General features: G+C 44.0%; 1 protein-coding gene across 3 annotated transcripts in view; it reads left to right on the top strand.

Annotated features, from left to right (window-relative positions):
• The window catches only part of SMG6 (SMG6 nonsense mediated mRNA decay factor), a 216,949-nt gene that overhangs the window by 112,400 nt on the left and 91,530 nt on the right, over positions 1–13,019 (top strand). For all 3 annotated transcript variants that reach the window (XM_019650413.1, XM_019650411.1, XM_019650412.1), the window contains one exon: positions 5,799–6,000. In XM_019650413.1, the coding sequence (XP_019505958.1) occupies positions 5,799–6,000 (202 nt within the window). The remainder of the gene's footprint in view (positions 1–5,798; positions 6,001–13,019) is intronic.

The following is a 13,019-nucleotide window of genomic DNA, read 5'->3' as shown; positions in this document are numbered from 1 at the left end:
AGTCTCCCTGGCTCCGTGTTAGGGCGTCAGCACTACAGCCTGGCACCAGGGGGTTCCTCTTCCTCCAAGTGCTGAGTGTGGGGCACACGTGATCTCTCCCACGGCAGGAGCCTCTGTCCCCTCCCCACTCCTCCCACAGGACTCCTTGTGAGAGGAAGGGGTGTTGGTCTAAGGCTCCAGTCTGACCCCAGCAGGGTACAGCAGCTGACCCCAGGGAGAGGACTTTCCAGCTCTGGGTTGAGGTTATTTGGGTCCAGTGTGTGCTAAACTAAGAAGACGTGTTGGAGTGGTTACAGCTAAAAATTTAGACAGGCAGGAACCGTGAGAATCCGCACCAGGGAGGCCGCCGAGGGCTCCACTCATGCCGTGGAGATGTCGAAGTCCCCTGGGGGCTGCTCTTTCCCAAACACACAGTGCTGATGGGTTTAACACACCATAGTGATGTAACAGAGGATATACATATGAGCGTAGCTTGGGAGAACTGAAATCAAATCAGGCACTGAGCTAGATAGAGGTTGAGGGAGGCACAGTTAGAAGTACTTGAGAAATCCTGGAATGAGGTTACTGTGACCTGTTGTTGGCCATAGAACTCCAGCTGTACTGCTTAGAACATGGAGAAGGTTATGTACTTGGAGTGGTGTGGGTGCCTGAGCTTCAGAATTTGATTTGCCCTATTGAGTAAAATTAATTTAAGTTGGGCACTCTCCCAAGGGCCCAAGTTGACTTGTTGGATTCAGGACCATTTTTGCTCTTCCGCGTACCTCCTGCGATTTTCTCCAGTTGGGTGGGAATTCCCCAGGGCTGCAGTGGTCTCATTTTGGCCACTGAACCTTACGTGGAGAGTTGTGGGCTGGAGTATAATGGTCCATAGGCAAAGAAGTTTTAAAAAGAGGATATTGCGTATCATAAGACCATTTCTCTTGTTATGGCCTTTTGTCTTTTCCCTTTGTGTCTATAGTCCACAGGCTTTCTCTTTTTCAGCTTCATAGTTTCCATGCCATCTTGGCTATATTTCCAGAGCTCCTCACCCCAGGAACCAAAAGACCCAACTCGTTTCCCATCTGTACTACTTCTCTGATCTTCCATGGCTCCAAAACACAATGCAAGGCTTCTTCTCACTCAACTCTTTCCGGGTTTGTTCTGCAGCTGTGGAGTTTGAATGTTAGTGTTTAAACAAGCTGGTATTACACAGGAAATGGCCACCTCCACAGGCCCCTGCAGGCTTGTAACATGGGGTCATTGTACTTGATATTAATCACCAGTCAGCCTGTTCCCCCAGTAAAAATATGAAGGGGTGTGTGAGGGCTCAGTCTTCCTTAGACTCGCCAGAAGGATGGCCTGAGCCTTGGTGGGGCTTGAGTGCTCCACTCTCCAAACTGTCTCCTCCCTCAGTCCCGCCCTGGATGGAGCTTGCAGAAAGGTTCCTACCTGACCTCTTCCCTATAAAGCTGGCAGACCTGCCCTTTTTTCCGAGTTCTAGGAAGGAGATAGGTTGTTGTGGTATTACTAGCCTCACATATCTCAGACCTTAATCTTTCAGAGCATCTTGTAGCTGAATAACATCTTGTGTGAGAAAATTCCCAAAATTGTAGAAACACAGAAATCCACTGGTCCACCTGAGACCAGGGCTTCTCAGTTCCTTGGACTAAAGCTGCATTTTCTAATGCTGTTTGCAGAACTAACCCCAGCCTGAAGGGTTAATCTGATTCCCCAAGTCAATATCCCCCAAACAACCAGCAAGAGTGTGTGTTGGTTCATTTCTGTGAAATGTGTTTCCCCAGTCACCTGGGCTGGCCTGGGCTGCATTGTATCGGCCAGCAGCTGCACTGCACTCAAACTGACAGCTACATTAAACCTTGGAATTCTGAGGCAATAAAAAGTAAATTAACTCTTATTTTTTTCCTTTCCTGGTGGAGTAAGTAAATGCATGTCTGTGGGGAAGTGAGTGAGCCTTGGTCCTGAGTGCATACCTCTAACTAGCCACTGCTGCTCTGTCCCAAGCTAGGATCTGGTGTTCAGACTCCAGCCAGGGGTCTGCTTTCCTGGTGTGTGGTGTGTTCTGTGGGGTTGGGCCACTGGGTCACCCTACAACTGCTGATCCCTGCTCACTAATCACATCACAGCTGCTAAGAGGCTCCCTTGCCACCATTCTGAGAGCCATAAACGGACTCATTGGACGCAGTTTCATATTCTCTGGCTGCTTTGTGTCTGCTAGATGAAGAATGCACCCTAATGTTAGTGGGATTTTTTGGGCTCTGGGAGCTTCCCCAGAATATGAGTTGGGACCAGAACAAGCCCGAGGGACTTGCCTGAACCCATACCACTCTAGAGGGTCCATTTAGCACCAAAGGTGGTTTGCCATTATCTGAAAAACCTTTTGAGGAGTCATTTCCTAAGCATTTCTGAAAGATTGGGAGCTGTTTAAAGTTCCTCATAGCCACCAGAATTTGACTTTGGGCCCCTTAGCCCAGACCAACCTTGAATCCTTAGAATTCAAGGGCTGCTGTAGGGTGAAGGTTGGAAGGCACTCCTAACTGGGATAAGGAACTAGAGCAGGAAAAAGCTAAGCTTTTCCCCTTCTACTCAGGAAACCCTGTGTTCACCCATGGAACTGACCTGTCAGCCCAGAGGCCTGACTGGGGTAAGCCGAGGTGACTTTGCCCAAGTTCCAGGAATTACCTCATCCTTTTGCAAATATCTTAACTTTTGAGTTCAGGCATCTCACCTAGTTTTTCAAAGTACCTCTTCCTTTTTAGCATTAGTTTCCTAACACTCCCCTCACCCCCGCCCTCTGTGGAGAGTCACCATATGGCCCATGGATGCCTAGTTAGTTGTGTTCTTGTCTGTGGTGCTGAGGGAGGAGATAATTGATGATGAAATGTGAAGTAATCTTGGGCAATCCAGAGATACCAGAAGAAAGCAGCTACTCAGAATCAGAGTTAAAACACAAAACCAGTCTGAATGGATCAGGGCAGAAATGATCTATCATTGAAGCATTTTTTGTATTCCCTTGGTCGTGCTCAGTGTAGCTTGGCCCTTGGGCCACTTTATATTTCTGAGTTGGGAACTCAAGATACATCCTGTCTTTTGGCACCAGCTGCTGTCTTAAAAATCCACACTGAGGTAGGAACTCTCATCTACTTTATTTTTGCAGTGAGTCTTCAGGTTTGGGCACAAGGTGGGTGGTAATGGGCAAAAGGCAAATGTGGACAGGGGTCCCTAGTGATGGCCAGCAGTCTCTGGGAGGGGTCAGTTTTGGTTTATCTGAGCCTTCAGGGACAGGGGAGCATGGTAATGAGAACCACATGGTACCACATATTTCTTCATCTTGGATCCAAGATGGTAGGGGTGGGAGGATGAGAGAGGGATGTGGGGCCTCCCACTGTGGCAGCCGTGGGTAATTTTCTGCTGCCTCTCCCTGGCTGGGGATGCTATTGCCCACACCTCCCACCCCCAACTACATCCTGAAGCAGCCTTGACCTGCACAGCACCAACCAAGGCCCCCAAGCCAAGAATTCAGCTGGGAGACTTTTCACCTTCTTCCTTCTCACTGTCGTCTTTCCTGTTTATTTTCCAAATTGCTGCTCTGCAGCCGAGCAATGCCTGTTGGCCAGAGCTCACCAGCGCTGTGGGATCGGACTCAGGCAGTGGGCTCAAGTGGCCAGCAGGGCACTGGGGGAGGAAGTGGGGAGCTGGAAGAGCCTCCCTGTGCGTCTCCCATGGGCAGCGCTAACCTCGGAGGCGGCCCTGAGCAGCCCTATCACATCCGGTGCTTGTCTCTGCAGCCGGACCGGAGGATAAACTATCAGAGCTGTGGGGCAGTGCATCATTCCTCTTATTATTTTCTTCTCTGCAGATGGGGTCGTGGAAAGTTCAGTTCCTTTTAACCCTCGAAGTTCTGTTTATTCTACAGCTGGTAGCCTGAATGCCGCGTTTCCCATTACATCACAAAGGGGCTCAGGCAGATCTCTGCACAGAAACGTGTTGCAACTGTTTATTTTTTTCCATATTTAAACATTTCTGACAGCCAAACCCGGCTGAGCCAAAAGATGGAGCTTTGTGAATGAGTCTGGTTGTTGGTGTCTGTGCAGAGAGAGGCTTTAAAAAACTCGCGTCCCTCCGGTGATTCTTCCCAATCATGTTCTTTTTCCTGGGCAAAGCCTGTGAAGCGAGTTACTTCTGCAGTACACGTGTGTTGATTATGTGCCGTTGTGTGATTAATGGGGCTGTGTTCCGCCTGGTTCCCAGGACACTCTTGAAAACAAGATGTTTCATTTCATTGCCTTTTCCTAGTGCAGTGATTACAGTAAATAAACCAGCGCAGGCTCCTTCCACCTGGAGCCAGTCAGGGAGTCCCCACACCTTTACCCCATTTTCTCCTCCAGCATCACCTTCAGTGGCATGTCCCTTGAATGCCCTCCTTTCTGCCATCTCCCAAAGGTTCCTACTCTCCAGGAGAAACAAATTGCTTAGATCTGAGGCCCCTCCCTAATAGATTTGGCTCATGCGCAGTAACTCATCTGGGAAGATTCCAGGATGTAGCTCATTCGTATAGCTCTCTTTGCTTCTTGCCTCTTGCCACTCCACCTCTTGAACCTAGTTGTAAAGCTTTCCTTTGTAATTCTTTTATGGGTCTCACTTCTTTTGGAGTACAGCTTAGCATCCATAGGGTACTGCCTGTTCCAGACTCCCTGGTTAGGTGGTCCTCTAGGGAAGAAAGCCAAGTCTGTAGACTTGGCAGGCCCTGGGTCTGACCACAGTTTGGCTATTTGAGCTATGTATGTCCTGGGATGGAAAAAAGAAAGCTGTAAGGATCCTTAGCGCCCACCAAAGCAGAGATCTGAACCATAGTAGATTTTTGACAAACGGTGACAGAAAAATGAACCTTTTTATAATTCTGCCCTGGAGTTTGAACAGGGGAGAACCAGCCTTTGCATTTTCAAGGTTTCTTCTCAGTTCAACCAGGACCTGGTGAGAGGCAGTTAGGATGACCAGCCATCCCTGTTTACCCATGCCTGAGGTGTTTCTGAGAACGTGGGGCTTTCAGTGCTAAAACTGGGTCAAATAAATAAATTAATAAATAATAAATAATTAAAAATAAAACTGGGACAGCCCCAGGCAAACCAGAACGATTACCATTTATCTCACCTTCCACAAGTGAGGGAAAGGAGAGGGAATAGGTAGCCAAGACAGCTCTGATACTGGCTCATCTGCTCAATGCATAGGAAGCTTGGCAGGCCAGGAATGAGGTTTTTGTTGGGTGTGTGTGTGTGTTTTCCTGCTTATATATAGGAAGAAATTTTAAAGCATTGGGGGGTAGGGGGAAGCCCACATGACTCTCTTCATAGTGTGACTGGCCCCTCTGGCTGTGCAAGAGGAGGGAGATTGGCACTCTGTTGCTGTCTGTGTGGCATATACTTGGCTAAACAGGAGAGGGGGAATTCTGGGAGCTGCCTCAGGCGCTGGGTGTCTAGAGTGTTTGAGTAAGTGTCGCAGGCACACTATCTGGAAAGGTGACAGGACCTGCATTAGGCAAATGATTCTCTAAATTCTTTTCCCTCTCTGGTTAGGATTAAAAACTCCCCCTAATCAATTTCAACTTTGCATGGATGAACACGCATTCACCAGATTGCTGCCATGGGTACAATTTTGTATCCTCACTTTTGGGGTAAGATTTCCTGGCAGATGCCAGCAGTAGATAACATTTGCCACAAGTACCATTCTGCTCAAAGTGCTTAGTGTACTTTAACTGGTCCCTCTTTAGAGCTGCTCTTCTTTTCTTACCTTATTTCTCACAGGGTTGCTGTGGATGTGTGGTCGATGCTGGCTGATTTCTGTAATATACTGACTGCGGTGAATCAGTCTGAGGTGCCACTGTACAAGGACCCGGACGATGACCTCACCCTTCTTATCCTGGAAGAGGACCGGCTTCTCTCGGGCTTTGTCCCCTTGCTGGCTGCCCCTCAGGACCCCTGCTACGTGGAGAAAACCTCGGATAAGGTCAGCCCCAGGCCAAACATCACTCCCCATTCACCCTTCCTCTTAATTCTCCAGACTTTTTTATTCTTGGGAAGTTTTCTGTGCAAACGGAACATGATTAAGTCATTGAGAAGGGTGTTAAGGGAAAATATCGACCTTTTAGCCGCTGACATCTAGCTCTGTGTCCTGAAAAAAAAGGCCTCTCGACTTCCTTTGGTGTGTGTGTGTGCTTGCTGGCATGTTGTATATACGATCATTTCCTCACTTGTTTAAATAGTCCAGCTTGTGTTGGCAGTGCTCTCACTCAACTCCAAATGGTTTGCATCATGCTTAAAGCACCCTCCTTCCTCCCCCTTTTCCTCCTTCCCCCCAGCCACAAAACTCTGCACTAGGAAAACAGCCAGGGCTTTTTCCCTTCTCTAAGGAGGAGAGTGATAAATAGGTGACTAGAGAGAAGCAGACACCATGTGTTAACTTACAAAAAAAGCTTTTAGGAATATGAAGCATTCCCCGCTGCCTGGTTTCTATTTTTCTTCCTCTGAGGACTGTGTTTTAACTTGAACTTTTTTCTTGTCTGTCTGTTTATAGAAAACAAAGCCCATTGCCTGTTGCCCTGGTGGGGACTATGCAACTCTTAGCCTCTGCTTAACAGTTGGGTCTTCAGCCAGGTGCAGAGAGGAAGGCGTTTCATTCTGCTTCACATTCCTGTGTAGCAGTTGTTAGGCTAGGGAAGTAGCACCCACAGACCCTAGGAGCAGAGTCTCCTGTGCTGAGCAGGGGAACCCTTTGACTGAGCTTTCTGTGGCGTTGTTAGTGTCATGTCCCCTGGGAGAGAGGCTTTGGGGGAAGAGTCCACAAATGGCTTCTACGGAGGAAGTCTTTTGACCTATATGAAGTATGGGTACAGAGATATAAGTAGGTTGTTGTTTTTTTAAGTCAGATAGTAAAAACTAAATTTCAAACATAAACTGCAAATATGAGATTTTATATTGAATATAAAAACTTTAAAACTTGTTCTTAGTAGAAAATCTGACTATAAATTCATTATAGACAAGTAAAAAGAAGAAAATTTAGCTATAATCCCTCTACCCAGAGGTAACATCACTGTTATTTTTGCTGATCATATATAATCATATTTAACTTCTAGTATATACATGCACTTTTTTTAACAAAACGGGGGGTCATGTTATACATAATATTTGTAATCTGTTTATTTTACTCAATACTTTTTAATGTATTCTTATATGGAATCGTTTTTTGATGATCACTTAGTATTCTTTTATTTGCCAAGTCTTTGCTTCATTGAACAAAGGGACTGTTCCCAATTTTTTCACGATCAACAATGAAGTGATTTCATACAGCAGAATTTTGGTATATATTCCCTTTGGTTAAATTTCTGTAAGTAGGTAGAGGTTCTAGACATTGACATATCAAAAACTCATATTCTTTGGATGCACTTAATGGCTAATGGATCTTGGGAATGTGAGAGCCAGAGGGATATTCATTTATGCTTTTCCAATGCAAAGTAGAATGAAGTCTTGCTCTCCCAGTTTAAGGACATAAGAATGGGAGTAGTACATGAGGCTGAGGACAGCTAACACAAAGTTTCCGCTTTGTAAATGTTCAATTACAAGAGTTAGAAGAGAAAGTGGATGACCATGGCTTGAGTCAGGGGATCCTAGTTCCGTTCTTATGTGATCACAAGGTGGTCTTGACTCTTGAGGCTACTTTTGGGAGTTGGCTTTTGGATTAGCTGCCTTTTAGTGCAGAACAGGGAAGGAGTCCTAACCAGTTTCCAACTTCCTAAGCCCTATGTTCTCATTAGCTCTCCCAGTATCAGCATCAGTGTATGATACATGTGTGTGAGACAGTCTATGATATGATACGTGTATATGATAGAATACAGTATATGATAAGCATATGATCTGGCCAGAGAAGAACACAGAGCCCACAGTCCATGCGCTTAGCCTATGATAGTGATTCACTGGCTACCCGGGGCAGTTACAGCTCATTGAGACTAAGGTAGGTCTCAGCTTCAAGGACTTTAAAATAAGTGTGCCAAATATAACATGTCTAAATCTAAACTCCTGAATTTCTCTCCTCCAAACCTGGTCTTTCTTCAGTCTTCCCATCTTGGTAAATGGCAACTTTGACTTTTGGGTTACTCATGTCAAAATTCTTGGAGTTATTCTTGGTTCCTCTCTTTTTCTCACACCTCCACAACTAATCCATCAGCAAGTCATGTCTTCACTTTCAAAATAAATGCAGATACAATTTTTTCTTAACACTACACCCTAGTTCAATTCATCAAAATGCTTTCTAACTGGTTTCTCTAGTTCCTCCCTCCTCTTACTCCCCAGTCTATTTTTAGCACAACAACTGGAATGATCTTTTTAAAACATCAATAGGATCATGTCACGTCTCTGTTCAAAACCTTCTGACGGCTGTTCCTCTCACTTAGAATAAAAGCCAAAGTTTTAACAATAGCCTACAATGCCCTCAATGACTTGACGTCACCTACACCCTCTTAACTCTCTGACCTCAGCTCCTGCTGCTTTCCTGGTACCCAATAAGCTCTAGTCATATTGGCATCCTTGCTGTTCCTCAAGCAAGGCAAGCACTCATACCTAAGGATCTTTGCACTTGCTTTCCTCTTAACTAGTAACAAACACTGTCCGTAGGCTTTGTGGCTCTCTCACTCCCTTCTAAATGTCACCTTGTTAGAGAGGTCTCCCCTAGCTATCTTACGTAAGATGTTACCTGCTTTTCTTTTCCTTTTATTCTGCTTTATTTTTCATGGCAAGGAAAAATAACATCTCATGAATATCTAGCATGTATCAGTCCCTGGACTAGGTATTGCATTAAGTCCTCATAATATGCTTGCCATTTAGGCATTAGTAACTTCATTTTTTAAAAGAGGTGACTGAGGCTCAAGAGAAGAGTAAAGAATGATGATAAACTCATTTCTCCATGACTGACCTAGAAGATTAGTATGAATGTGTCAGAGGGAATCTTTAGGAACTCTTGACCTTTTAGAAATAAGAAAAAGACATCCTCTCCAGCTTCTAGTGTTCACTCCTAAGAAATGTAAAATATCTCAAGGACTCGACAGTAGCAGCAACATGAGCAGTTTTATTACTGGTCAAGATTAATCACATGTTCGGTCCAGCCTTGATGATCATTCAACAGATAATTACTGAAAATATCTTAATACACACATGAGCGATCCAGACATATAACACAAAGATCATCCTAATTTGGGAGGCAGTTTGTGGCATATATAAACGTGAGAAGAAACATAAGTTAATTTAAACCTATAATTAAGGAGGAGCTCTTGAAATTTTATTGAGTTGATAGTATCCCAATGAAGGCGTTGCTTAAGGAGTACTGATTTGACATTAGCATATCACTGTATTTCCCATTCATGTTCTGTGGAACTCTAGTTTTGTAGGTTCTTAATTGTTGGGTGAAAGAGTTTCATGATCATATAAGTGAAGGTAAAGTAGTGTTTAACAGGACCTATTACTGCAAGATTTCTTGGAGTTTTTTAATATAGTGTACATTGTGAGAAGGATAGGCTTTGCAGTCTTTCCCATATTTGTTTCACCCTTGATCTTTTTTATTTACTATGAGTAAAATCTTGCAGGATTAGTGATCTGCCTAAAATAAACAAACCACAGTAGAAACCCCAGGCATGGGATGAGCAAGAGGTGAGAAACCAGGTTGCTATTGGGATTATCCAGAAGTAAGGTAAGGAGTACAGATTTGGGTAAAAGCAATAGAGTGAAGCTGGTTACATTTTGAGAGAAACATCGCAGATGTTGAAACCAATTAGAGCCAACCAGGGGAAAGGAGGTGATCATAGCTTCATTGAGTGGCTGCTAGGCATCTAAATCCTGAGATTAAGTAGCACACCCAAGGTTATGTTGCTAGTAAGGAAGCATAAGATTAGAGCCCCTGTCTGTATGACTTCAAAACCTCATGTTCTGATGAATGAGTTGATGTCTAGGATTTGCTTCAACATACTCTGGAGAGGGAAGTAGACAGGAGAATAAATGAAAAGAAGGCCAAATACTGATCTTTATTAAATATTGATCATTATTATTATTGATTAAATATTGATCATTATTACTAAATCTGAATAATGGGTTCATTGAGTTCATTATAGCATTCTATTTTTGTATATGTATGACTTGTTCATAATAGTTTCTTTTTGTTTTTTTAAAGATTTTATTGGGGAATTGGGGAAGGGAACAGTGTTGGGAAATTGAGGAGGAGGGGAACATTGTGTTTTTCCAGGACCCATCAGCTCCAAGTCAAGTTGTCCTTCAACCTTAGTTGTGGAGGGCGCAGCTCAGCTCCAAGTCCAGTCACCGCTTTTAGTCTAGTTGCTGGAGGGGAGCACCCAACTACACCACCCAACCCGCCCTCATAATAACAGTTTTTAAAAGGAGTAATAAATAGCGATCCTGAAAGTAAAACAAATAAAACTTTGTGACCTTCCTATCACATTATTGTGCATAAGTGATGGAAAAAGTAATCAAACCTTAATAATAATAAAGTTAAGGTCTTGCAGTCACCAGTTTTGTTCTAATCACAGTGCTAAGCTCTTTACATGCATTTTCTCATCGAAACCCCAACAACCCTGTAGGCAGATAGGAGAAGTGATGGAAAGAAAACTGCTTTAGAAGAAAGATATTGATTGATTGCCAGCTGGGTGGCTCAGTTGGTTAGAGCGTGTGCTCTTAACAACAAGGTTGCCGGTTTGACTCCCGCATGGCATGACAGTCTGCGCCCACCCCCGCCCAGCAACTAGATTGAAAGCAGCGACTATAAGATAGCTATTGAGTTCATGTTGTGCCTTAGTCAGTATCAAAAAAGCTTAATTATCATTTTCAAAATACGTGCATGTGACTATATAGCAATAGGTGGAACTAAACAAGGATCTATTGGGTTGTCAGAAAAGTCATGACGCAAGTTTGCAACAGATGTCACTAGTTCATTTTTGGAAGTACTAGTCATTCGTATCTATGTTATTACTATGTCATTTGACAGCTGACAGTTCTAGCTTCATTCTAAAAAAAAAATTGAGCGATTTGGTTGAGTTTTGGAGACTTGACAACAAGTTGAAGATGGAAGACCAAACTGTGCATTTTTGCCATATTTTACTGTTTTACATTCATAAAGGCAAGAACGTGCGTCAAGTTTGTGAAAAGTTGCATAAAGTTTACGGTGACAATGCTCTGCAAGAACGTCAGTGCCAGCAATGATGGTTCACGAAATTCCAGCTGGTGATTTTTTATTTATTTATCTTTTTTTAAAGATTTTATTGGGGAATCAGGGAAGGGGAACAGACAAGTTGCTGTCCTTTTGTTCCTCAGTCTAGCTGTGGAGGACGTCGCTTCACTGGCCCATGTTAGCACCATCATTGCGCTTTTCCCGGGTGAGGCAGTCACCCGCCGGCCATTGGACAGCCGCTCACAGTGGCTCACGGCAGCTCATGAAAGCTCATGCCAGCTGCTTACCAGCCCCACTGTAGCCCACGCCGTCGCTGGCGACTCACAGCAGCCCAGCTCCAGGTTGAGCTGTTGTTCACCATCTTAGCTGTAGAGGACGCAACGTCACTGGCCCCCATGTGGGATCCTAACCAGGGCCCTGATGCTCAGAGCCGGCATCCCAAGCCAACTCTCAACCAATGCACCACTCCGCCGGCCCCCGTGCTGCGTGCTGGTGATTTTGATCTCAACGACACTCTTTGGTCAGGGAGGCCCACCGAGGTTGATGACAACAAAATAAAGGCATTGATCGAGTCAAACGCACATTACATGACACGAGAGATTGCAGAAACATTGAAAATCGTTCAAGTGTTCACAACCACCTGAAGAAGCTGGGATACATAAACAAGCTCGATATTTGGGTACCGCATGAACTCAAACAAGTTCATTTGATGGCACGTATAAATATCTGCAATATGCTCATTAAACGTGAGGAAAACGATCATTTTTGAAGTGACTGATAACTGGTGATGAGAAGTGGATTGTTGACAACAATGTGGTACACAAACGGTCTTGGTCCCGACGTGACGATTCGCCTCAAATGACATCGAAAGCAGACATTCATTAGACAAAGGTTTTGCTGTCAGTGTGGTGGAATTTTAAAGGTGTCGTGTTTTTTGAGCTCCTACCAAGGAACCAAACAATCAATTCGAATGTGTACTGTCGGGAATTGGACGGTTTGAATGAATCCATCATCCAGAAACCTCCAGAGCTTGTTAATTGTAAAGGAGTTGTGTTCCATCACGAAAACGTGAGACCACACAAAAGTTTGATCACCTGTCAAAAATTATTGGAGCTTGGATGGGATGTATTGCCACACCCACCATACTCACCTCACCTTGCACCATCAGACTTCTACTTGTTTTGCTCTCTTTAAAACTCCTTGCATAGTATAATGTTCAATTCAGATGAGGCTGTAAATCAGCACCTTGTTCAGTTTTTCGCAAATAAAGACAGGTCCTTCTGTGAACGAGGAATTATGAAGCTCACTGAAAGATGGCAAAAGGTTATCGAACAAAATGGGCAATATATCATTGATTGATCTTCATTTTTTCTATAAATAAATGACATAGACAATATACGTCATGACTTTTCCGACAACCCAATATTTAGTGACAGGCCCTATCTTTCCTTAGGCTCTAAATCTCTAGTTTTTTAATGGATACCAAAGCATTTATTTCATAAGTAGATTTGAACAGTCCTCATCCTAGCATCCCAAGGTAGATTAACCTGTGTGATGTTCTTTGTCTTCCTCCATCTAAGAATTAAGTGAAGAACTTCCCAGCAAGCTAATGCCAGGGCCATTCTTTGGCTTGATTGGGAATAAATTATAAGTCATGTTATAAGTCTCACATCACATCCCATTCATTTTTTTTTTTTTTTTAAAGATTTTTTTTATTGGTGAATTGGGGGGATGGGAACAGTGCTGGGGAATTGGGGGAAGGGGAACAGACAAGTTGCTGTCATTTTGTTCTTCAGTCTCGT

Source organism: Hipposideros armiger, unplaced genomic scaffold (genome assembly GCF_001890085.2).
Source record: "Hipposideros armiger isolate ML-2016 unplaced genomic scaffold, ASM189008v1 scaffold_141, whole genome shotgun sequence".
NCBI lineage: Eukaryota > Metazoa > Chordata > Mammalia > Chiroptera > Hipposideridae > Hipposideros > Hipposideros armiger.
Note: the sequence above shows the minus strand (reverse complement) of the source record. Positions and strands in the feature narration are given on the sequence as shown.